We start from the raw sequence: 26482 nt of genomic DNA, 5'->3' as shown, positions 1-26482 counted from the left end.
GGGAACCTGGAATGGTCTTGGGGATAAACGTTAGTTAACCCCTTTAGCAACTGTATTACCAAGGGTAACTTGAAATAGGATGGTTCTTCCGCAGTGCGCTTAGCGCTGTGAGATAGCCCTTGATGGTGCCAACTTGAAAGCCTGAATTTGCTAAATAAAGTAGGAAGGACAAAACCATTGGTGTACCACATGAAAAGGGATCGATATTCTTTTCTCTACACCAGCTGCAAAATCTGTTCCAACGGCAGCGGTATAAAGATTTGGTTGCTGGCCTTCTTGCCGAAAGCAACACCTCCATAACATCATCAGGGAGGTCCCAATCCTTGTACTTCAGCCTTTCAGAAGCCAAGCGTGAAGGTTGAGGGTTTTGATGTCTGGATGGAGAACCTGACCTCCCCTCTGTGAGAGTAGATTCTCTCTGAGTGGAAGTCGAATTGGAGGGCAGATGGAGAAGTCTAGAAGGTCCGGGTACCACGTTCTCCTGGCCCAATCCGGGGCAATTAGGCTCATGGTTTTCCGGAATCTTCTCAACCTCCTGATCATTTGAGGAATGACGGGGACCGGTGGAAACGCGTACAGAAGCGGAAACTCCCAGTCCACTATGAACGCGTCTCCCAGAGCTACTCTCGGGGAAATTCCCTTGAACAGAACAGATCGCAATCCCTGTTGACACTGGTGGCGAACAGATCCACCTGAGGGGTTCCCCAAAGGGCAAAGATCTCTTGAAGGACTTCCTGAGCTAGTTCCCACTCGTGGGAGACTGTGCTCTGCCTGCTCAGAGCATCCGCTGTCAAGTTCTTCTCTCCGGCTAGGTGAACTGCCGATAGAGAGATTCCTTCTTGGATTGCCCAAAACCAGAGCTGCATCGCCTCTCTGCACAGAGGTAGTGATCCTACGCCTCCTCTTTTGTTGAGGTAATGCATGGCCACTGTGTTGTCCGTCATTATAAGGACATTCTTTCCTTGTACAGATGGCAGAAAAGCCTTCATCGCAAGTCTGATGGCCCTCAGCTCTAACAGGTTGATATGTAGTCTGGACTCCGATGGAGACCAACGACCGCTGATGGTCAAGTCGTTGGCGTGGGCTCCCCACCCCGTGAGTGAGGCATCCGTGACTACTGTTATCTCCGGCCAGGGTTGCCAAAACTGCTCTCCTTTCAGAATGTTCTCCTGACAGGCCCACCAGTGAAGGTCTCGAGCCACCCTGTCGGGAACCTGAAGAAGATCTGTCATTCTCCCTGAGAATTGTGACCACTGAGTCCTCAGTGCCCACTGGAGGGATCTCATTCTCAGGCGAGCCTCTGGCACTAGGAAAATGCAGGATGCCATGAGGCCTAGCAACCTCAAAAAGTCGAAGGCTGGGAGACGTTGGGCATTTTGAAACTTGGTAACCACCTGTAGAATATCTTGAGCCCTCACCTCTGGTGGCGAGGCTTTTCCCAGGGAAGTGTCCAGGATCGCTCTGATGAACTGGAGTCTCTGTGATGGTATCATTTGTGACTTATTTAAATTGAGGGAGAAGCCCAGTCTGTGAAGGGAGTGGCAAACATGATCTAGCTGGATCTGAGCTTGTTCCGAAGATACAACTCTGATCAACCAATCGTCCAGGTAGGGGTAGACGTGAATCCCTTCCCTCCTTAGACTTGAAGCCACTACCGACATTAACTTGGTGAAGACCCTCGGGGCGGAGGTCAGCCCAAATGGCAGCACTCGAAATTGATAGAGAATTGCCAATTGCGAACCTCAGGTATTTCCTGTGTTTGAGATGGATTGGCACATGGAAATAAACGTCCGAAAGGTCCAGAGATACCAACCAGTCCTGTTCAATTCTCGCAAATCCAAGATGGGTCTCAGTCCTCCGTCTTTCTTTGGAATGAGAAAGTAAGGGGAGTACCAGCCCCTGTTCCTCTCCGCTACAGGTACCGGCTCTATGGCATCTTTCTCTAGCAGGTCTAAAATTTCCTGCAAGAGGAGCGGATCTGGAGCTTTTTGAGAGCTGATCCCCGGTGGATGACTCTGAGGTATGCGTAGGAGAGGCAGGCAGTAACCTTGTGCAACTGTCTCCAATGCCCAAGCATCTGACGCGATAGCCTGCCATTCCGCCAGATGGTGAGTTAACCTGCCTCCTACAGGTGTCTTGTGAGGGAAGTCCTCAGAGTGGTTTTGGGGCGGCTGATGCAGATGGTAAAGAGGCACCTGCTGTTGCTGCGGCCTTTGAATATCTACCCCGTCCACCTCGGGTAGTTCTTCTTTGTCCCCTTTGAGCTGGTCGTCATCTACCTCTTCCGAATGTGGAGTAGAAGCGAAAGGACTTGCCTCTCGCAGAGGTTCCTGTGGGACGAAAAGGTGTCTGACGGATTGCAGCGCCTAGGGATTTTGCTGCTGCCTTTGATGTTTGCAGTTTTTCTAAACTGTCATCCGCCTTTTTCCCAAACAAAGACGAGCCATCAAATGGCATGTTCAAGAGCATGGCTTGCACATCTGGGGCAAAACCAGACTTTCTCAACAAAGCAAATCTCCTGGTTGTTGTACTTGCCGCCATTGCTCTGCTGATACTGTTAGCCGAATCAATGCCCGTCTGGAGGGATTTGCACATAGCGTCTTTACCGTCCTGTATGATATTTAGGAACGCCTCCCTTTCTTCTACCTCCGGGATGCAGTCAGCCGCTGTAGAAGCACACTCCCAAAGTGTATGGCTAAATCTAGCAAGGGTGCAAGTAGCATTAATAGATTTTAACGCCATGCTACATGCCGAAAATACTTTCTTAGCCATAGCATCATATTTTTTATCGTCCCTGTCCTGTGGGACGGTAGGGTAAGCAGTCTTGATGTCAGTAGAAGATGCTGCCTGTACCACCAGACTTTCTGGGGATGGGTGTTTGGACAAAAACTCCGGGTCTGCAGAAGATACCCTGTATTTAGTCGACAGTTTTTTATTTATTACCGGGACAACATCTGGGGTTTCCCAGTTCGTCATGATTTTCCTTTGAAGAGCTTTATGAAAAGGTACTACAGGATCCTCCTGTGGACCTTTATCAAGAATATCCGTGAGGTCATCCTGTTGGAAAGCCTGTGAAGGTGTTGACCACCCCATAACTTCTGTGATCCTGGCCATTAAGGCTCTATAAGGGGTTTCAGCATGCTCCCCAGGGTCTGGCCTAGCGAACTCCACCTCAGGGGAAGTGTCTAAACCACTTGCCTCATGTAAGGAATCATGGAATTCCTTTAATCTGCGTTCCTCTGAGGATAACTCCTCTTGAACTGGGGTTGCAGATCCCTGCAACTCAAATGTCTCTTCTTGGTCAGATAGTTCTCCCTCTTCCATAATTGAGGACATTGTTCTCAATTGGTCTGAACTCACAAAGGGTGTGAAACCCATCTCCAAGGCAGAGGGTGCCAAACTTGTTGTAATCGGCCTCGAAAACGTCGATGTCGTCGACGCCGCCGTCGAAGGCTTTGAACGTGGCGTCGAAAACAAAGGTGGAGGCCTCGAGGTCCTCGATAGAATTGGAATTCTGCTTGAGGATGTCGACAATCTCGACGACGTCGTCATCGAAGACCTGGGAATAGCCACTGGGTGCGCCGCAACTGTGACTTTCCTTGGCGTCGACGGCAGTGTTGAGGATGGCGTCGAGTCGACAGACCGGTGTGTCGAAGGTCCCTTCGACAACGGCGTCGAAGACACCGACCTCGGCGTCGACGGAACCTTCGTCGACGGCGTCGACGGAACCTTCGAAGAAGGATTCGAGGTCTTAGCTTTACTCGAGGGTTTGTCACGCGCTCGAGAAGCTTCCTTCGCCGGGTACTGCGACTCGCGGCGTTTTGGACCTTCGGGTCTTTCGACCAGAGTATCGCTCTCAGCAGTCTTCGAGGGGGTCGAGGCCGCTTTCTCGAAGGCGCTCATCATATTTTTTCGGAATTCCTCCCATTCAGCCCGGGAACTATGTTTCGTGGGGCATGGGATTCTCTTAGGTGAAACAGAGGAAGAAGAGGACGAAGAAGGGGATCTTCGACGTCTCCTCTTCGAGTGTTTCGATCTCGAGGAGTGATGGGACCCGCTTCGAGACCTGGAGCGCGAACGGTGACGAGGAGACGAATGTCTCGACTTCGTCAAGGAAGAAGAAGCTTTAGAAGTCTTACCTTTTTCCAGCTTCCCCGTACGCTGCTTCAGGGCCTTAGCTGTCATGGACATACAGTCCTCGCACTCCGAACAATGGTGTTCAGCTCCCAAACACCACAAACAAACTCTGTGAGGGTCAGTCAGTGACATCTTTTTTCCACAGTCTCGGCATTTTTTAAAGCCGGACCGAGGGGTCATCGGTTCCGACGAGGAAGCCATCGAGTATGGATTGAATATCTCGAGGAAATTGGATTCATTCTCTACGAAACTGAGCAACGATATTCCGAGGCACTGAGTAAGCGCGGAAAAACGGAACTGAGCAACGGACGATGCGCGATGACTTTATAGGCAGGATGACGTCGACGTCGATACGGCGGCTGTCGAGGGACATCGACTTGGCGGACGTCGACGCGCAGCGTCCTCTAGAGTAAAAATTTCCGAGGCCAGCAAAGCTGGAAAGAGATATATATCTAAGATAAGGAATACGTCGGAGGACACAATCCCTTCGAATTATGGATATATCAGTTTAAATAACTGACAAGGGTCAGAGTGTGAAACATGTGTTGGCATGGCACAGAGCAATTACAAAAACTAATTGTTTCATACTTTATGACACTATATAAATTATATTAACTTGGTTTGTGTTATAAGAAATTGTCTTTGCAAACTGGATGTAAAAAGTATTTGAACCGAAAACTTACACAAATGATTTTATTAAGACATGTATGAAATTTCAAAGAATTCATATTGAGGATCACAACAGAGTCACCCTTTCAGAATGTTCTAGTTAACAGAAGGTCTTTGGGAATGCTGTTCAAGTGCCTTTTGCATTAGCAACATTCTGCCTTTTCTTTCTTTATTCTGTTTTTAGTTATTAGGCTGGTAAACATAAAACTCACTAACACATCCAAAAGGATTTATTTTCACTAGATGACAATTTCAGGATGTCTTAAAGCAACAAGAATGATTATATAAATGCAGAGAAAACCCCACCGAAGATACCTCCCCCGCAAACACCTGGGACGCCCTGAAACCGGTGATTCGGAGGGAATTAATCGCACAAGGAGTGGCATTCCATAGAAGGAGACGACAGGCTCGCCTGATCCTCGAGGAGGAACTTAGAGAAGCGGAAAAAACTCATAAGAAAAAAGATTGGTCCCATAAAATACAGCGAGCCATCCGCAATACACGAAAGAAACTTGAGGCCCACTATGCTGAGCACACGGCTCAGCTTTTGACTAAAGCCAAACAATTCTACTACGTGAAGAATATTAAAGTGAATAAGCTACTAGTGGCCAAACTGGCTAAAGCCAAAAGGAGCAACACCATCATCGGGCTTCAAGACCCACAAGGTGTAACACACTATGCAGAACCGGATAAGCAATGGCTGGCATCGGACCACTTGGCTCAAGTGAGGACCGCACCGCCACGAGACCGGAATGAACAAAAAGAATACCTGCAGGAGGCAGCACTCTCTCAACTACAAGACCTGGCCCGGGACAACCTAGACGCTCCTATTTCAGGTGAGGAGGTACAGGAAGCCATCAAGTCCCTTAAATCCCGTGCCCCAGGCCCCGATGGATATTCCTCCAGATTCTATAAAATCTTTAGGCCCCAGCTTGTGGCCCCCCTGGTGCATATGCAGTGAACCCCCCCCCCCCACCTCCCTCCTCAAAGAATTAGAAGGCGATCTGAAACGCTGGACGTCCCAGGAAATCTCACTGATGGGACATATTACTGCATGTAAAATGAACCTCCTCCCCAGATATTTATAAGCCTGATCGTCTCTCCCTGTCGCAATCCCAGCGCCCACCCTCCAAAATCTGCAGAGGAAAATGTTCCAATTCATCTGGAGAGGGAAGAAAGCTAGGATCCCCCAAAGGGCAATGCTGGGTAACGCAAGACTGTGCAGACTGGGAGTCCCTAACCTCCAGGCCTATCAAGTGGCAGCAAAATTGGTGCTCGTTCAAGCATTGCAGGTAATAATCAACCGTCCCAGATGGGTTGAGTTGGAGCAATCACGCCTACCTTTCCCCCTGCGGTTTCTCCCACACATTCCACCCCCCCCTGCGAAGGCAATGGGAAGGACTCCTGTTAGCCACTAAACACACTATAAACACCTGGGATTGGACCCTGAGACATAAGAGAATCCCGAGAGTGCTGGGCCCCCTATCTCTGGTTTTCCTCAACCCAGCCTTCTGACCTGGAGCAAACCCCCAGAACTTTAAGAACTGGATTGCAGGAGGCCACGAAACCCTGGGCCAACTATTTTTAGGAGGCCTACCTCACACCTTTGAACAATGCAAGGAATCCTTTCAGCTGCAGGAAAGAGACAGATTCTCCTACATCCAACTATGACATTGGTGCTCTCACCCGCACAGTCTACAAGCTGTCACCCGCAATCTCACACCCCTCAAACTAACTCTCAGCGACTTTCCGCCCCGAGGCAGGACCTCCACCGTATATAAGCACTTTCTAGGAGACTTCCTGGCCTCAAAAACACTATCCATGGCTCACTGGGAGGTAGACTTGGGACATCCTATAGAAGACCAAGCCTGGGTGGATATATGGACCTGAACGCATAAATCTTCCCTCTGTCTCACCAGTAGAGAATGCGCTTACAAAATCTTGCTACGCTGGTACTATCCCCCCCTGAGGCTCCACCACATGAACCAGGCACTGGATCCGGCTTGCTGGAGACGCTGTGGCAGACCAGGCTCCTTTTTCCACATGTGGTGGGCATGTCCCAAAATCCAACAGTTCTGGAGACTGTCTAGCCACCATTGAACAGATCACCCAGACAGAGCTCCCACTAGAGCCGGAACCTATCCTTCTGGGGAACCCGATCCCAGGAATCTATCCACATTCCGGGAACAAAGCCAAACAGTTTACCCAATGCCTTTTGGCAGGAAAAATAGCGATCGCCCGCTCCTGAAAATCTGTGGACGGCCCCCTTATGTTCCATTGGGGCCATATTGCAATCAATATGGAACATATTGATTGCAGAGAAAACAACAGCGGCCAGCGCAGGGTTTCTTCACCGTTTTCAGAATATCTGGGCCCCGTTGTTAGACTATGACTGAAAATTTCCAGCCCTAACCTACAAACTTTGTAATGCCAGATGGGCCCTGGGTGATGGGGACATCCCTCCAAGAGGAGCATTAGCCGATTTGGAAGCAGAGAATACAGACTGATTAAATGTCGGCTTTAACTGACGATTGCAGGAGGGAGGTGTGAAGTGAAGGGGATTGAATGGGTTTGATGCACAATGATCAGTTTATCTTGAAAAATGTTGTAATATTGTCATCCTGCCTTGCTTTAAAATAAACAGATTTAAAAAAAAAAAAAAGAATGATTATATAAGCTACTATTTGAAAAGAATTTCCTTCTTGAAACCATACAAAAATGTACAGTTTTTTTCTCATTTTTATAAATGACGAAGTCACGCATGCCTAAATTTGCCTAATTTTGTCTATATTTTTAATAGGACAGAAAAAATGAAACACCTTGACAAAGTGTTTGAATATGAACAATGCATGTGGGCATTTCACAATTAAAACGCCAAAGTGAACAAACATGTTATAAGGATTTGGCTGATTGTTGGAAAAATGAAAAATGAATATTGTTAAACAAAATTTTAAAATCTCTGGATTTGTTTTGAGTCATATTGGTCTTCCTGTTTCTCATTTGAACTTCAGAACTAGTTGGAGGAGTTTGTTTACCTCAGATTGACTTCAAACCCCCCAAAGACCATTATAAAAATCAAGATTTTTAAAGTGGAGGAACATGTATTTCAACCACTGTTAGATCTGTATGTATAGAACACTAGAGTATCTTACTAGTAATACATATTTATGCCATCTTATTTTTATTACATTTTGAAAATTATGTTGTTTTCATTATTTTTAGGTGCTTTCTTTGAAATGTTTTGCAATGGATTAATCTATTCCTTATTTGGACACAGTGTATACATATTTGAGAACACTCTTAAGGATTCATGAAGCCACAGAGAAATTATGTGTTTCCATACCTACTTTGCATTCTTTCTCACACATTGGAGACCCTGTAAAGAGCTGCCTTATACTAATGTTGCCATACCTTACAACATTGTCAGAATTTAGTAGCACATGCCATAACATCCATATCACTCTACTCTAACGCATTTAGCATGTCTTTTTCCTTCCACTACAGCAACCCTTCGTATGTTTTTTTACAAAGGAATTGTATCACACGCTTATATCATCAAAGCTAAATTACGAGAAAGCTTTTCCTTTTCCGATTGTTAGATGTAAACTGTTGCTGCATGTCTCCTATTAAAGAGGAGAACATTGTTGGTAACTCTTATGAAGTAGAAGCTGACTTTCCTGCAATGTTGCAAGCCCATTTAACATCAAAAGAGGTCGCGCACATGAATCTGTGTTTCGTATATTTTTTTTTAAGCATAACGCTTACCAAAAAGAGGGAATGCACATCTTTAAAGTGGCAGTTTATTCTCAAAACGAAATTGCATGTACCTAATTTCGTTACCACAGAGAGACTGACTCCTTGTAACATACTGAATACGTATGTAGCAGTCGTAGAAGTTGCTGAAGGCAAACAAAGAACAAGTATTACCCAAGCCAGTAGAGCAAACCCTGTTAAAATGAAACCAGCTCAATTATGAACTGACACCATTGTTTAAAAGATGCTGAAGTTTTTGTAAACCCAGAGTCCTACGATAACAGGGTGACAAGATTATTCAAGGCTGGAAGAGTGGCAATACAGCCTTGGGGTAACTACTGGAGACAAGAAGGTGTATATGAAGCTGGGGAAGGGAGCTGGGTACTTGTTAAAAAGAACATCTTCAAATCTGTAGAGCCAAAACTGTTCAAGTTAAGAACGAAGAGTCTGGGAGGTAAAGACAGATGTTTTGGTAGCTGCAAGACAGAAATAAAAGGCAAAGAGGCTGTCCTTTTTTGCCATACAAGAAAGAAGAGTGCTTTGCCAACAAGTAGAGGCTGAAGAGTCTTTTTGAAGTTGTCTGAAATACAAAGTCGAAATCGCAGCAGTAGAACTGTGGTTGTCGATACTTTTGTCAGAACATTTAGCAGAAGCAAACTGTGGGGCAAGGGAGCCTGCTCTCACAGTATCAGTGGAAGACGTGGGTTGTTAGAAAGAAGCAAGCCCTAAGGAGAAGCATCCTGACAAACTGTATTGAAAAACACAGAAGAAAGTAAAAGAAGAAGAGTTGTTGCTAGACAGAAGTGGTACTTTTGTCTTAAACTTTACCCATTCTTTCCCGGAAGGAGGTTATCTTGGTGCTGTTGTTTTCTTTGTGCAATTTAGAAAGGGAATCTTTTCATCAAGGGAAGAAGGAACAGTTACCAGTGGACTTTTGTTTGTGTGAACTTGTTTTTTTGGAATTTTTCAAGACTTAATTTAAGACTTTAATTTCCTTGGAGAAAATTGACTTTGAGACATTCCTGGAGGAGCAAGATCTGCCCAGGACAAGTAGAAGTCATCCAATACCCTGGTCATTTGGTAACATTTTATTTATGTTGTCTATATGTTTCTGTTGTTTAGTGTGAGGGTTAGTTTGGTGTATGCTAGGAGGTTTTCCCTTAGATCAAATACTAAACACGTTTGCGGAAAAAACGGAACTGAGGCTATGGGCGTTGTGCGTCCTACTTATCACATCGGATGACGTCGGACGAGGTCCTCGACGACGGCGCATCGACGTCATCGACGCAGGACGCAGACGCCGAAAAGTTTCCGAAGCAGCACAGCTGTGGTGATTACATGTCATAGATATGGAATACGTCGGAGGACCCAATCCCCTCGAATACTAGTTATGGAATGCCCTGAGTAGGTTTAGTTAGGGTTTATTTTCTATTTTTGAGTTTAAAAAAAATCAAACCTTGAGAAAACTAAACATAGTCGTGAGTCTCACATTACGGACCCCTCACAGGTATCACTTCCTCTTTCATAGGTTAAATGTTGTTCACAAAACGGAAGCCAACTCAAATAGAAAGCATGCCTATAAGTTGTTCTCAAAACTAGCCACATACGAAAAGTTGTTTTATTGTAAAACCATGCAGAAATCAAACATTTCAAATAAGGAGCAATATATTCTATGAATGAAAGTGTATGTAACATTTAATTTAGCATGTAGAAAAGATTTTTGAAATTAATATGTTACAGAGTTAACAAGCGTGACAATTACATCTAACATATCTGACTGGTCATACAAGAGACACTGTGGACTCAGGCCAAAAAGCTTTCAATGGCTGTTTAAAGGAACACATTGGGTATTTACACCACACAAATAGAGTAATACCAAAGGGAAATGTCAACACATTTCTGTCCCAGGCTTCTTTCACATCCAAACAAGGTGCAGCAATAATGGAGGGATTTTAATCTCATTGGAAAATACAAGGCATTTGCTACAGATGCAAAGTCAAAATGCTTGTGAAAAAAGATGATGTTATACTGCTACCCCATGGTTGAAGAACGTAGATCAGCAACTGCCTTATTCGTCTTTTTTAACTGGATAGACTGTTATGCAGCTTTGGGGGTTTGAACTTCAGAACACACATTTATATACCCTTACATCCCAAAGCAATTGTAAGTTTACCTTTAAGACTTCATTGAACAGAGGGTTGGTAGTGTTGCGTTTAATGGTAGTTTTGCGTTTTCCTTGGCGAGACTTGTCTGGCAGGAGATAAGCCTTGACATATCTGAGGAAACCAGGAAGAACATTTTAGAATTAACTATAATCTTCCTCAGAGACAAAGCACATTTTCACAACTGTACTCCAAGAATACAAGTGAACAAGCATTGACAAAGCCAATATGTCTGGCTTCATGTTTAGTGCACCAACAAAGGTGCACATATACAAAACACAGGAAACTATGCAAGAGTGGCCAAAACATATACTGGTAGCTAGATAGATGACCACACACAAAGCCACCCATGTAAATCCCTCATCTGGTAGTATAGGTACGCACCCTCCTCTAGGCAGTGTGACAACGACCACCATCAGGCAGCGTAGGTATTGCAATGTATGTATTAATGTCCTCCACCTAAAGCATAGGCACAGTCCCAAAAGACTGACTGGATAATAATGGCTCCATAAAGCAATGAGCATGTGGCCCCTAACCAGCATAGATAACACCACGACTAAGAGCTAGTATATGTATGGCTCCATTAGTTAGTAGCGATGGTATACGTAATGATGAACCACAACAGGCAGTATAGTTATGAGCTGAATTGGCAGTATAGGGCTACCTCTCTTAGGCAGTACAATTAGCAATAGCCCCCACGGCCAACACAGGAAGTAATTACACTCAAATTAACAATTACAAATAAATCATTGTAACAAAAACCCCATTGCATAGTAGAAGTACTACTGACCTTCATTAAGTAGTATAGGGAACAAACCATTACACAATATAGATAGAAATGACCAACATGAAACAACATAAATATTGTCTCATTAAGAAAAAGTATGGCCATTAGACAGATTGCTTAGTAATGACTCGCAGCGAGGTAGTTTTGGCATGGAAACATTAGGCAGCAATGACTCCCACCAGACAGTGGTTGTGGCAGGGGAAGCAGCAGGAGAAAGTTCCAAAGCAGTTTCATGCAGGCTACAGAACCTTTAAAATGTTAGATGGTCCATAACCACCACCATCTCCTTCGCAATAATCTGAGTCAAACAATGTTGCATTTTGTACATTACACAATTATAAGGGTGCTTTAATTTAACATGGCTGCTTAGAGAACACATACTCCTCTCACATGATGCACCAATGATTGGATGGTATCCTTATGTCAATGATGCAACAGCTGTGCATGACACTTGAGGTTCTTGCCAACTCCTCCCAATCACAAAGATTAAATCATTGTATTCCACAGGTTTAAGTCAGCAATGGCCATCCTATGCCTGGTTATATGTGTTCGGAGAGAAGCAAGACCTAAAAAGGAAATCCTGGTAATTTTGTCTAAAAACAATACTCTTCTTACATGTGTATTGTATATACTCAAGAAAAAAACAAATGCATTGCCTTTGATAATTTTCTCTCTGATGGATCAGTCCTTTCTCCCACAGATTCTCCATCTATGAAATACCTGCAGGAGGAAATATGGCTTCAGAATGTGCTAAACCATCAGGGGGCACTGCAGCTCCACTCAGCGTCGTTGGCACTCATGACGCCAGATGTGACCTCAGGGTGGTAGATATGAAACTGGCTATGCCTCATGACCACAGTTCCGCCAAGCTTCCCATGTTCTCAAAGGCTGAGGAAAAGCAGAACTGCCAAAGGTTACAAGCATTCAGTAATGAGGGACAGGTAGGAGGAAGGACTAAACCATTAGAAAGAACATTACTGAAGTTAAGTAATTTGTTCCTCTAACTGACTGCTTTTACGCACAGATTTCTTAGAAAGACTCCCAAAGCTGGGGGTATAGGGAGTGCTTGAGAGCACAAGCATAATGGCGGTGAACTAGAGGAGTTCCGGTACCTGATACCAACGGCGCAATGCAATCTTCCAGTAAATCCAGCCACTAACAAATACAAAGCTGGGGACAGCCGTTGGAAGGCATAAAGACATTACTGGCAGAAGCAGAACTTGACTGGAGCCTCCACTCTCCCGGAAGCACTAACTTCACCATTTGCCGAGTACAGCGTGCCCCTATTGGTACACATTAACGACTACCTGGGGCATCTCGCATAATGTCTACTGCACCAAAGAGCCAGCCACTTTAAGCCCCAGGCCTATATAAAGCACATATCGCCTCCTACCCTGCCCAGGCCTAAGAGGAGATGTGTCAAGACCCGGTGACGGCGTGGAAGTAATGATAGTTGTCACAGCCAGGCTCACAGGCCTCTGATCGCACAGGCCAACGACGTGACAACCAGAAAGATCCGCCCTCCTTCCAGACACTGGATCCGGCCTCCGAAGTTGCCACATTCCACTCCTCTTTTTTGGCCTCTAGTGGGAATGTTACAACATACTACTGTGCCAATGGAGCAGCTAATCCCTGAGGGGGATAAAGGGGCCACAACATTGTGGCGATCGGCATGGAAACCACCTGCAATGGAGGCGCAGAACCAAAACCAACTCCTGGCGATCCTGCAAGAAATTAAATCCATCGGCCAAATGACACAAGAGACCAACAAAACCGTCCAGGACATCAAACGGGACCCGCAGGATGTTCAGACAAGACTTAATGCACAAGCAGACCTGACGACGGACAACGAGCAACGAATCAGCTCCCTGTAGTATAACACCACATCCATGGCGATGGACTGATAAGATAAGTACAACGCCTAGCAGCAAAGGTCGAGGACCAAGAGAACAGGTCCAGATGCAACAACCTGCACCTGGTCATCCTGCCCAAAAATGCAGAGGGCCCGGACCTTGAAACCTTCACCTATGATCTCTTTCGGGACAAGCTAATGATGCCAGACCCACGTTCCATGATGATCGAGCACGTGCATTTGAGCACCGATCCCCAAACCAGCGCCGGGCGATCGCCTGCGGCCCGTCACCATGTGCCTACTGAACTTCCAGCATAAAATGGCCATACTGAAGGCATATCGAGCAGTGGGCACCCTGCGGGTCAAAGTTGCGGGGATCAGGATCTTCAATGACTACTCAATTGAGGTTTGTAGGCGCAGGAATGGGTTCAATCCCATGTTCAAGGCTCTGAATGATCGGACCATCAGCACTTCCTTAAGTTCCCGGCGACCTTGTGCATCCAACTTGACAAGCAGTGGCGCTCGTTTCAGGACCCGGAGAGTGCCTGGTGCTTTCTAAACCAACGGGATCGGGTCTCATGGAAACCCCCCCCTCGGAAGAAGATTGACACATGCATCCTCACCATCCGCGAGGTTACAAAGCCTGCAGGGCTCTCATGGACTCTGGAAGAGAGCCGGGCGCCAGACACAGCATAAGATCGCCTGGTTGACAAAGCCTCGCTGCTACAATTTGCTCCAAAAACATAAGGCGAGCACATGCCAGCTCGCAAAATAGACATGGCATACCCGACGTAGTAAACTTCTCCTGCTCGGTGGGGAGACTGTGAACAACCTATGGGATGGAGACGTCGCCCGGACACATGACTATGCGAGGAATTGTGGGCGCCCTCGGCCGGCCTGTACCAACAATGGACATATCGCTGTCCCCGTCAGATCCAGACCCATGTCATGGATTCTGGATATGAGGCCGCGAAAGGCACGGAAGCCATACCCCTCATGGCTTCACTGATGTTCTCAAAATGTACAATGTTTATGGTTGATTATCTGAGTCACGCTCCCGGTCCAGGGAGCGGTGGCATCCTAGAGGGTCAGAGTAGGCCCTGGGACGTGCTCCGACTTTCCTCAAGCATTGGCTTGGCTTGCCCAGTACTGGGTCCCAGTTGTGCGGACTCAGTGTTATATTGGATACACAGGTTGGGTATTGTTGGGGTGGGGTTCTGTTCTCAGGGAATTGTCCTCCTCCTATCTCTAAGGTGGTCTAAGGGCTGGGGGCCAAAGGGTCGACCGACTATGCAAGATATAAAATAAGGTCTGCCCCCCTCTGAGGCGATAACACCCCCTCACACTCATATCTCTTAATGTTCAGGAGTTGGGGCATCGGATCAAAAGAGATAGGATGCTCAACCTAATGCAGGACCTAAAGGGGGATATCATTTTCTTACAGGAACCCATCTAAAAGTCGGAAAAGCTGGGACGGTGCTCAGGAGAGGGGGTACGTTGGGTGTATTATGGGGGCATTTCACTCCCCTTGCCAGGGAAAGAGGGGCACATCTTTTTTTAATCCACAGATGGACTCAATTTCAGATGGGGCAGGTAGTGGTTGATGGGGGGGGCAGATACGCACTGGTCCTGGGGCAGATTGGCCAACAAGGTATCACCCTCCTCAATATCTATGCACCTACGACCGATTCACCAACCTTCTTCTCTCACACCTTCGCCAGATGTGCTCAACACATGGGGACGCTGCTTCTGGGAGGGGCGGGCGGTCTTAATGTAGCATTAGTTCCAGAAGTGGACTGCCAGCACTCTCCTGCCTCCACGCAGACACCCTCTAAGAAACAAATTGACAACCTCATTGCCCTACAAGCCATCATCGCTGAGCTCAAACTCAAAGATGCCTGGAGAGCTACGGACACACATCAGAGAGACTGCACATTTCATTCCGCTAGGCATGATAGCTATTCCAGACTAGACTACTGGCTCCTACCCGCACACACCCTTCACCTCATGCTCTCATATGACATTATGGCCAACACCACCACATACCAGGTTTCTGCGGTCTCGCTGGAGACGAGGACCGAGACCTGGAAGCACATCTCTTGCGACTATCCTGAGCCTTGTCCGAACAGGACCTCGAAAGTTCCCGATGAGTCGCGTTGAGGACCCGAGCCCGAAGGCGTGCGAGCCACAGATCGAGACCGTTCCTTGTCGGCTTCTGCAGAAGGCACAGACGGAACTGTGCCCTGCGATTGAAAAATCGCTAACATCTGCTCCCTGAAGGCAGCCCATTCCTCCGGAGTCAAGGACTTTGTTGGACAAGCCACTTTTCTCACAGCCCCATCCTCCGAGGACGGGGAAGGCAACCAGTGATGGCGCTTCCTAGTATACCGAGACGAGGACGACAAATGGTGGAAACCACTCCGGGCCGAGATCCCCGGGACTCCTTCCGACGCTGAGAGTCACCCCTCGAATCGTTGGTGGACATCCCCCTGGACTTAGATTTACGGTACCTACTGGGTTTAGAACCCCTACCTACCTGAAGCTTTCTCTTACACTCCCGCAAGGCCATAGCAGTCAGCGACTGGCATTTGGAACAGTCATCGGTGACGACTCGCCCAAGCACCACTAACAAATGCGATGTGGGTCGGTAATCGACATTTTAGACTTACAGTCCCAGCAAGTCTTTAAGCCAGACCGCGGAGACGGAGGGGTCGAAGAAGAAGGCATTCACGAGGAATACACGAGGTGCGCCGAGTCTCCGAAGCAAACACGTTTGCAGAAAAAACGGAATAGAGGCTACGGGCGCTGTGCGTCCTATTTATAACATCCAGTGACGTCGCCCTCGACGGAGGCCTTAGAGGGACATCGACCCGACGCCATCGAAGCAGGACACCCTCTGCCGAAAAAGTTTCCGAAGTACACAGCTGTGGACATTACATGTCAAAGATGTGGAATACGTTGGAGGACACAATCCATTCCAAGACAACTTTAAAACCCTTACAAGTGATCCAACACCTGAACTTCTACAGATTAGCGATCAAAAAGTTACAAATGCAGAGGAACAAAGGGGTTGGATAAGGAAACAAAAAGCTATATTTCTAGTCAATAAGAAATCCACCACCCCTACTTTCTACTGTCTCCCCAAAATTCATAAAACACTTACCAAACCCCCCAGGCTGACCAATAGTGGCAGGTATAAACTCTATACTAGAACCACTCTCAGAATTTGCAGAAGACTACCTGAAGGGATTTGTCACAAAAATGGCATCATATCTCAAAAACAGCACTGAAGCAATAAGGAAATTCTAAAATAGAGACTTTAATCAAGATGCCAACTTATTGATCAGTTTCTCAGTTTAAAAAGAAACAGCAGCCTGAAAGAGGCTTTCGAAGAGGAAGCATAGATGATAAATGGTGTCTGGATGTCCAGAACGCCATGGCCTTGAAATTGGAGGGGATTCGAGAAGGCATTGCAATTAAAAAAGCCTCAATAGACATTAAGGGGATCTTATGGATTGCAAACCTTTTACTAGAGATAAGGATATCCCCATATTCAACTTTATTCCGATTACAGATGACGATCTAGCCGTGATTATTGACAAACTTAAGGCCACTAAATGCACAGGAGATCCATGCTCCTCTATTACAATTAAGACTTGTCCGTCCACACTAGTTCATTCCATTGGTAAATTAGTTAATTCATCTCTTAAAACAGGCGTGGTTCCGGATGAGTTGAAACAAGCTTGGGTCACACCTTTGCTGAAAAAAACAGGCTTGGATCAGAGCATCCCTGCCAACTATAGGCCTATAACGAACACTCTGTTCCTTCTGAAAATATTGGATCGAGTGGCTTACTCCCAGATGGCCCAACATCTGAATCTTTACTCCATTCTGAACCCGTTACAATATGGTTTTAGAGAGGGCTTTGGGACGGAAACCTCCCTACTGTGGTACAGACTACGCCGGCCGATGACGACGACGAACCAGGTCTGGCCCCGCGGTCATCGACCAGAGTGCCAGCCTCCCGTCCATTTAGTGAGGATCCTCCACGCTCACACCCAGAGGAAGGAGAGTTACCAGATTCCGAGTCAGACCAGGGACACAGAGAGTCTTTTTCGGACATATCATCGTCCCCTTCAAGAGATCGGACATGGGAATCGGAGGCAGAGGTGGAAGCTCCAAAAAGTCTGGCGCAACCATCAACGCCGGATGACATCGGCTCCTTCCACGCAATGATGGGCCAGGCATGTATTGAGTTTGGCTTGTCCCCGGAGGAGGAAAAGAAGGAGTGCTTCTTGTTCGACCATAAGGGGTTGAGGAGGAAGTCTGTATTCTTGGTCCCCATTCTACACCACGTCTGGCAAGAAGGTTTACGAACCATGCACCATCTGTTTTCGGAGCCTGCAGTTAAAGGCAGACTCGAAAAGAAATTTAAAGCACCGGAGTCTACTCCAAAATGTTTACCCGCACAGCCCTCCCCGGAATCAGTAGTGTCGGCGGCTGCAGGGACTCCAGATGGGCTCCCCATCCTGTCAGAGATGCATCCGTCACCACCGTCATCTGAAACTCCGGTTCTTGCAGAGGCATCCCTCTCGTTAGATTGTCCGAGAGTTGCCACCACTGAAGCGCTTGCAGAAGATCGTTGTTGATAGTCAATTTGTCTGACCATAATCCCCGACTTTGGGACCATCAGTCTGCCAATAATTTCTTTATTGGTCTCATAAAGAGAAGGCAGTTGTTTACTAATGGAATACACAACGCCATGGCCCCCATTAGAGAAATGTATTTTCTTACAGACACTCTGGTGTTGGTTTTCCACTCCTTTGCCTTGTGTCTGAGTTTGTGAACTCTCTCCAAGGACGTTCCCGCCTTTTGTGAGCTTGATTTATGCTTTGTCGAATCTCGACTCGAGGACGACCTTTGATGGTCTCCTGAGGAGGTCTAACAGATTTTTTCTGTCCTTTTTTGACGAGGAGGAAGATGAAGCTTTTCCTTTTGATGACTAAGAAGATTCCTGCGTAGAATGTTTTTCAGAGGGACGCTTCTCCGTCAAACGTGACTTCTTCGCCGGTGGCTCTGCAGATACAGAGCGGCGAGAGGCTACCGCAGATTTAGATATCGAAACCAAACTATGTGTAGAGCCTACCTCCGAGGAAGGGTACGCTCCCTCCCCGTCATTTAGCCACGTCACCAGACGTCTATTACGGTCTCTCAGGGTCTTTTGTGAGAAGCCTTTACAAATCTCAACTTTCCGCAGAGTGATGAGGGTGAAGACAATACAAGCAATTGATGTGCCCATCACCTTCGTAAACCTTTTTCATTCCCCATGTAGCACACGGACGGAACAACGCCTTCCCAGACATTGGGAAAGAAACAAAATCAACCTTGCAAAATAGAAGATAACACGAGGTGATCCCACTACTTTGGAGACGGTTGAAATCTGAAGGGAGCCGCGGGGGCGGGGCTATTTATACCCTACGTCCTATTGGGTCAGGCGTAAGCGGGCCAAAACGACAGATAGGACACAGAAGTGTTGACATTTTTCCTATGGAAAACGTCTTTATAAATATACGAGGGTTCCCAGCCTGACGACGGGGAATACTCTAAGCATGTGAATCCATGAAAGATCCAATGCTGGAGAATAAACAGCTCCTGAGCATCGCGCTAAACCAAAAATACTAATGATGCATCACCGAGAAATGCATTGGCGAGTAGCGTTATATACTGTACATACAGTCATGCTACCGCTAGAGATTACACAACTATTCTAAAACCCTGAGGCTCTGCGTGATAGTAATCATGGGGCTTCATTACGATTTGGGCGGTCCAGAATTAACAGTGGTGGTAAACCCGCCGCCACTGTTAATTCCGGACCGCCCGATCCCGAGTCCTGCAGGCGGAAGGTGATCTTCCCGCCAGGTCTGACCTGGCAGGTTGAACACCTCCCGCCTGCAGGCGGATTTGGAAACACCAGCACCATCACGAGATGGTGCCGGTGTTTCCACTTCCCCATTCCCATTGAGTCTATGGGAATGGGGATTAACACCATTCCGCCTCCGTGACTCCCGGGACACCGGGGCTATAATGTCCGGGAGTCACAGAGGCGGAATGGTAATACGAGTTCGGCGGTAACCAGGCAGTTTTACCGCCGTGGTTACCGCCGGACTCGTAATGAGGCCCATGGTCTTTCTTACCCACAGCAGATGAGGAATACCACTCCTCTACATCACTACAATTAATCGGTGATACATCTTGAGAAAAGGTAATTTATCTACACTAATTCAATTAAAAGTGTTCAAAATGATGACAAAATGCAAGCTAGATTGCAGCCATCTACAAATGTTCTATGTCACATTACAGAGCCGACCGCTCAAGAGGGACACGACCGGGAAGACCCGAGCTCGAGATCCCCGTTGCCTGAGATTTAATCTTTATCACGGTTAACTATTGAGGTGATTATGTTCACTACCTACTTTTCATCCTAGTGGGAAAAGACAGTTTACAAAGCAAGTATACATTACAAGATAGCATTCTAAAACCTAACTTTTGTTTTTCTAGAGAGCCATCTTATAGGGTCTATGCTACCTATCCCCCAATGGCCAATTAAGATAAATAATATACCTAACTTCGGCTTGGAGATGAATTACCAACTCTAATTTTTACCATGCACTAATAGCACTTTTATATTATGGTTTTCATCTAGAGCCTGTATTGTGTGAGCAGTTCTGAATACCAATTGTGTTATTAATGAGTGACCAGACCAAGATTGCACTAGTCCAGTCATTATTATTGACTACATCAATAAATCTCCCAAGGAATGTTCATCATTTCGAGGATCGAGAACAGAAACATGTTGAGTTTAGGCCAAAGGGTTTAGGCTACATGTGCTAATTTCTGAGCACAGAGATTTAGACATCAGATTGGAGACTACAAAAATATATGTCCAATAAAAACTACCTAGACCTTGATCTATAGGTTTTCTAAATTTCTATAGAGTTGAGTCACTATTTTAGTTATAGCCTTGCAGTCATTTTTGAGCGAGTTGATTACGCACTATAGTATTGTCTTTTGCATCATTGTATTCTTCTACTATTTTTATGCATGCTTTTATATTTAATACAATCTCCAATGCATTATGATTTCACGATTGTCTGACTAACTGCTTCACACTGCAGGCTGTCATTGCTCTAGCTCCAAATACTTTATAATATATCAAGAATAGACAGAAGCAAGTGATCACAGTTCAAGGGTGATTATTAAAGTGTATAGGTAGGTTAGAATAACGCCTGATATAAACCTAAATCTAAGATGAGAGCAAGCTATGACCATCAAATAATAATAATAAGGCCGTCCTACTGGCATCTTGTTATATAAAAGTGCCTATTGTAAAAAAAAAAGAAATGAGTGCCAATCCTGACAACTAAATACAAAAAAAAACAAGTGTGTGTGATAGGGTTCACAAGACAGAAAGATGTGTTCATAAATGATAAATCAGGATGTGTTAACCGGAGGTCACCCTTTGCCACGTTTTGAGCACGGGACAAGGCGGGACTCCGGAGCACAGCACACCCTCAAGCTTTCCCAGCACAAGATTCCTGTTCTGTTCTCAGGTACCAGGACCTCTGGTGGTTAAGTCTCTTTTCTACAAAAAGTCTCTTGTCTCCGACGACCTGATGTGTTCAAAATAATAAACAAAGAGTTCCTTTTCATATGTATGTTGGGTGATGACTTTTCATGCCTGGATTCCCATCTTCTGGGCTCAGATCCACCAAATGTTTCTAGTGATATCAGGAACTTAGGTAGTTAAGTATCTTGCTTCTGAGGGCCTGGTATATTCAAAATAACAGACACAAGTTCCTTCTTGATTGCACTTGGGGTGATGATTCTTCACCCCCGTGGCCCCTACATCCGGGCTCAGACCCCTCTCGAATATCAGCCTCCCTCGGTCGGGTTGACTATGGCTTGTATTCAAATATTTTATCAGTTACATTCACGTGTCGGTGGATGATGGCTTTTCACCGGTTTATCCCGCTCTTCCAGGCTCAGACCATTCTCAAATGTTTGCCTCCCACCGTCGGGTTCACTATGGCTTTTCTCAGATCAATTGTCTTTGGTTTATGCTTCTTCACCCCTGGGTCCCCCGTTCCAGGCTCAGACCCCTCTCGAATGTCAGCCACCCTCCGTCGGGTTCACTATGGCTTGTATTCAAAGATATTTTCACCTTTCGCATTCACAAATCTTAATGTCTTTTTAAAAAGTTCACTGTGGACATCCCTCTCTCCGGTTCACTCTTTGTCAACACAATGTTCATCGGGCATCATGCTTTGACCCCATTCGGCAGGCATCCCTCTGTAGGGTTCACTCTTGTCAATCTTACAGTTCCTTTTACCTTCTCACTATGCAGGATTCTCTTCCCTTAGTTTTCCAATAGTTTGCTGGTCAAAGACTTTCTACTGTACAGAGGATTTTGCTAGACTCCTCTATGACCACTTTGACCCTTCAGATGCGGCTCTCCTACGGCCTTCTGCTTTCGGTAGTTTCAAAAGTATGGGGAATTAACCAGAGTCTCCCGAGTGAGCACCCATGTGGTGCTGGACCCCTCTGAAGCTGGTTTCCCTTTGAAGAGTAACAGTTCTTTTAACTTTTGTCACTTTTGTTCGAAACAGTTCAGTTTCTGATCAGTCCTCCCCTCGACTCACCGGCTGTGATGAACCACTTGGATTATCTTGTATCTGGAGTCAAGGACTGTACCATGGTAGCACACATCTCCTTCTGTCCTGATTATCAGTGTAGGCGTGCTCCGTGTACCGTTGACATCAGCTGCAACACACAGTGACTATTGTTTGCGGTCTTATGATTACTTCCACAGAAGATTTGTGGGTCTTGTTGCAGTTTATTACGCGGTCACACTCAACTCAGGGAGTTCCTTTCCCCCCAATCAAGGTGGTGCAAACAAAGCACTATTAGTTTGTTAAGATTCACGTTGGTAAGGCCCCCAAACCGTCTCGCACCCAACCCCACAAATACCCGGTGCCACTATGGACTAGGAACCAGGACGGTGTGTAGTAAGAATATAAATTTATTTATATAAACCAAATTTGACAGACTAACATCAGCCACCAATGCTGTTGCAACACAAGGATAAAAAGGACTTCCGTAATGGCACCAACACAGAGATAATACTGAGATATGCAGTCACAATTTCCTGCAGCTTTCTTTTCAAATCCCTCACAAATACAGAACAAGAACAACTCAAAACACACAGCTTTTGCTGATTTGCTTATAATACTTTTCTCCCAGCAACCCTCCACCCTCCAAAGATCAATTAGACTTGCCCCCTCTGAATTGAAGACTAGTGACAGAGAGTGGGAACATCGTTTTGGGATTCTAATAAAATGCACTCTTTGGAAAAAAAAGGATTCAAGGTGAAAAATCGTTTTTTCACTTATTACAACAGATGCAATATGAGGGAATGAAATACAATGCCAAAATTTGTTTTGCCAGCTGTAAAGAAAACAGACAGGGCTTTGTGGTTTGGGTCAGAGCGCAATGGGAATTTCGTTTTTCCCACCACACATGCAAAGGAAATACAAGGCTTCATACTTCTGATTTAAAATGAAGGGATCAATAGGCAATTTCGTTTTGCACCCTGCACCCTCACTTGGAAACAGGGTTTTGGGATTAATTCTTTAGGCAAATCTGTGTGTCTTTAATGGCTCAAAACACACTGGGAGGAGTGTGTTAGTTGTGAATGCTAACAAAACACATCCCGTGCTTTCTATAGGGGAATTAATGGATTTACTTTATTTAAATATGCTATATCTACACAGACAAACAGAATATTTCGCTATGGTGAAATACTAGAACAATACTTGAGAAAAATGCAGGGCCTAGACAATCTGTGGCTTTGGGATAGTTTTACTTACAGGAGAGGCCTTATAATGGTCATCCGGGAACAACAGGGAACCTCTGGGGTAGCCAGGGTGTCAGTCAAGCATAGTCCCCCCCTCTGGCTCCTGCAAAAGGTCCTGGTCAGATTCTATGTCTCCTGGACCCTGTCTCCAATGCAATCTTTGGGGCCCCTCTGCTTGAGTGTTTCTCACAAGAGTTCAGCAGCAGGTTGCCTCCCGGAATACGTGGAAAAAAAGCCCAGTTCTGATGCAAACTGGTTTACTTATAGGGCAAATGACAACTCAAACTTGTCATGATTCCTGCGAAAGGGATTTGGTTGGTTTTCTCTACCCACCTGCCACCTGTGGGCGAACAGGACAAGGAGATGAGGGGTGTGAGTTAGGAAAACTGTGGGAGGAGAAAGCTTTGTCATTTCAAACTGACATGTGGGCTTGGCCGGTTTATACTCTGAAAATCTATCAACATGGCAAGTACCCTAATTTTTCAAATCTTTACATGTATGGATATATTTTTAAGAACTACGTTTTAAGGCAAATCAGATGATGCTAATCTAAAGTTGGTATGCCCTTCATATGCAAAGATACGTTTTTTCTTTTACTCAGGAGCCGCATCAGTGAAAAATATGCCACTTCATAGTTCCCATGTTAAGTTTGTCCTTCACCCTCACACCATCTTTCAAATCTCTCGGAATCAAGGGAAGGCCTAAATCAAAGTTTCCTTAATAATTTCTGTTCTGTTTATCACACACAAATCATTTTGGCATGGTTCAAAGGTGGCTACTGTCACCCTTAATAAAAGTCTGCAATGATCAATGTGGAATCTACGCTGCCCTTTTTATGCAAGAACATGCATCTTTCCATTAACTAAACTCCAGCCTTTCCTTTGTTCTCTTAAGTTTTATTTCCCCTTAAGCATGTGATCAGCCAGAGGCTGGCTCATGTTTATCTTCACCTGTCCCTTCGTGACCTTGTAATGTCCCTGGCTGCAACTCTAATGTACATTTTATGGGAGTTGTGACCTGAAGGTCACTTCCGCTGAAAGAACAGGCATGGCTTAATATATTTACACCGTGGTTTAAATCTTGGAAGTGTATTTCTTTATATTTTTTCAAGAAATGGACCTGATTGACAGTTGCAAAAGACATGAGTATTACTTCTCAATTGACCATATGTATAGGCCAGTTATATGAGAAAACCATGTTCAAACTCTGAAAGTCTAGTAGGCACTTCCCTCTGCATACTGTCATTTGGATGAGGAAAAAGGAACTTCTTTTATTTCTTATAATTGCAACAATAAGCTTGGTTTCACTTGAGATTACTGGAGCACAATCTGTATTAGATTAAAGATAATATACACACTGCTATCTGTCTCTTTAAGGACAAAGTGTAGCTTTGTGTTACGCTCACCTGGTTCCCACGGGGACGTCGATCTGGACCGGCCTGGTGTCACGTAGAGCCGAGATGACTGACTGGACACCCCCACTTACTTCGTTTGTCGGCTCGTTTGAATATCTTTCTGCAAAGGAGAAAGGGAATTAACCTCCCGTAATTCGAGCGTTAACCACCTTCTACTCCTGTTGTCTGCCCACTGACCACTCCCGATGTTCCCTCTTGTTCTCACCTGATGGTTTAGAAAGGTGGGCTCTCCATCCTGCATCGAGCGCAGGGGCGCGTAGATGACCAGTTATCACACTGGCGTGGAGGAATTGGTGAGTTCCAGTATTAACTCTAGGATCCAATAGTTTGTAAGAGTTCAAATGTCTGATCTTCACTCTTTCCGATTCCTTGTAGGTTGTCAACTTAACCACCACGGAGAGTGCAAACGGCAGTTGGTGAGAGTCAGGTAAGTCTATAGTGGTTTTCCCCTTAGGGGCCGGGGTACGGCGATGATGCAGAGTTAACTGCGCCGACCCGATATGAGGTGAGTTCCCCCTGCGGTAAATCAGGTAAGTCTTTGGCAGTGTAGCTTGTAATGTCCAGTGGTTTCCCCTTAGGGGCTGGGGTGCGGCGGTGATGCAGAGTTAACTGCGCCGACCCGAGATGGGGTGAGTGTCCCCCGTGGTAATCCGTTAAGTCTTTGGGGGTAGCTTGTTTACTTGTCCTTTTGATTTCCCTTAGCTCACCTTGTTGTTCTTGTTTCCCTAGGTGTAGGCGAGCGGCCGGGAGATGCTGAAGATCGCGATGGAATGCGGAGATGCTACGAAGGCCGGTGAGTTCAGCGCGGCGCCACGAGATGCGAGGTGACGCACGTGTGACTTCTTGCTTCCAGCTCGAGTGCGTGATGGATCAAGGATTCAGGTAAGGATTACTGTGATGCTCCTGTTCTAACCTCTTCTCCTTCTTTCCTCTTATTTCTAGAAGCTCCGGGCTTGAAGCGGGCTTGGCAGAAGACTGGAAGCTGCTGCAGGCACAGTGAGCTTTACGCTGCTGGATGCAGAATAACGCGAAGCACGTGTGGCTGTCCGGGCGTGGTTTAAATAGCCTAGGAAGAAGTCCCAGGTAAGTATTCTTCCACATCCCCCACCCGAGAAAAAAGTAGTCCCTTAAGTAAATAGTCCCTCCTAAGCCCCATTTGGCTTGTGGCTTCGTGCAGCATGGTCAGCACCAGGTGAGTATGCAGCATGGTCTGCATTAGGTACGTTTTCTGAAATGAGCCTGGCGCCCATGGCGCCAGGACTGACTTTATCCTTATGAGCCTGGAACAGCCCCTAACTGGGGTTTTTGGGCATGCACTAAATGGCATGATGCCTGCTTCCGGGGTTGCTGGGCCTGGTCTGGCTTCCCGGGGGCAGGCATCATGACACTTTGCATGGATTTATTAAAACAGCATTGTCAGCCACATGTCTTTCTTTTCCTTGCTGAAATGCGTTGCGCATATCTTTGCACTTTTGAACTTCCCAGCATATGCCTCCTCCATTTGAGATTTAGGGCCGGCTTTGGTTCAGTAGGCCTCATGGCTGACATCACAATTTCTGTTCTGGCTTTCGACTTCAATGGGACTCTACAAATCCCTCTTGCCTCTTTATTTCTGGCATTCAGGGGCTATATTTCACCCCAAAGGTTGGGTCGGAAAGGGCAAGGTTGCTTCTCTCCTTGTTACCCCTTTGGTTCTCACCGCCTTTCTCCTCCTTTTGAATTGTCACCCTGGGATAGCTGTCTCGACATGCGTCTGCCTTGCTCGTATTGTGCTCTTGTGCTCCAACTTTTATCC

The 26482-nt window shown here is 46.1% G+C and overlaps 1 protein-coding gene across 4 annotated transcripts in view; it reads right to left on the bottom strand.

Annotated features, from left to right (window-relative positions):
* Positions 1 to 26482, bottom strand: part of SYTL4 (synaptotagmin like 4) — a 1339985-nt gene that overhangs the window by 271697 nt on the left and 1041806 nt on the right. For all 4 annotated transcript variants that reach the window (XM_069612955.1, XM_069612954.1, XM_069612953.1 and 1 more), the window contains one exon: positions 10733 to 10835. In XM_069612955.1, coding sequence (XP_069469056.1) covers positions 10733 to 10835 — 103 coding nt within the window. The remainder of the gene's footprint in view (positions 1 to 10732; positions 10836 to 26482) is intronic.

Source organism: Ambystoma mexicanum, chromosome 5p, assembly GCF_040938575.1.
Source record: "Ambystoma mexicanum isolate Mex_15411 chromosome 5p, UKY_AmexF1_1, whole genome shotgun sequence".
Taxonomy (NCBI): Eukaryota; Metazoa; Chordata; class Amphibia; order Caudata; family Ambystomatidae; genus Ambystoma; species Ambystoma mexicanum.
This window is presented reverse-complemented; position numbering and strand designations above follow the sequence as displayed.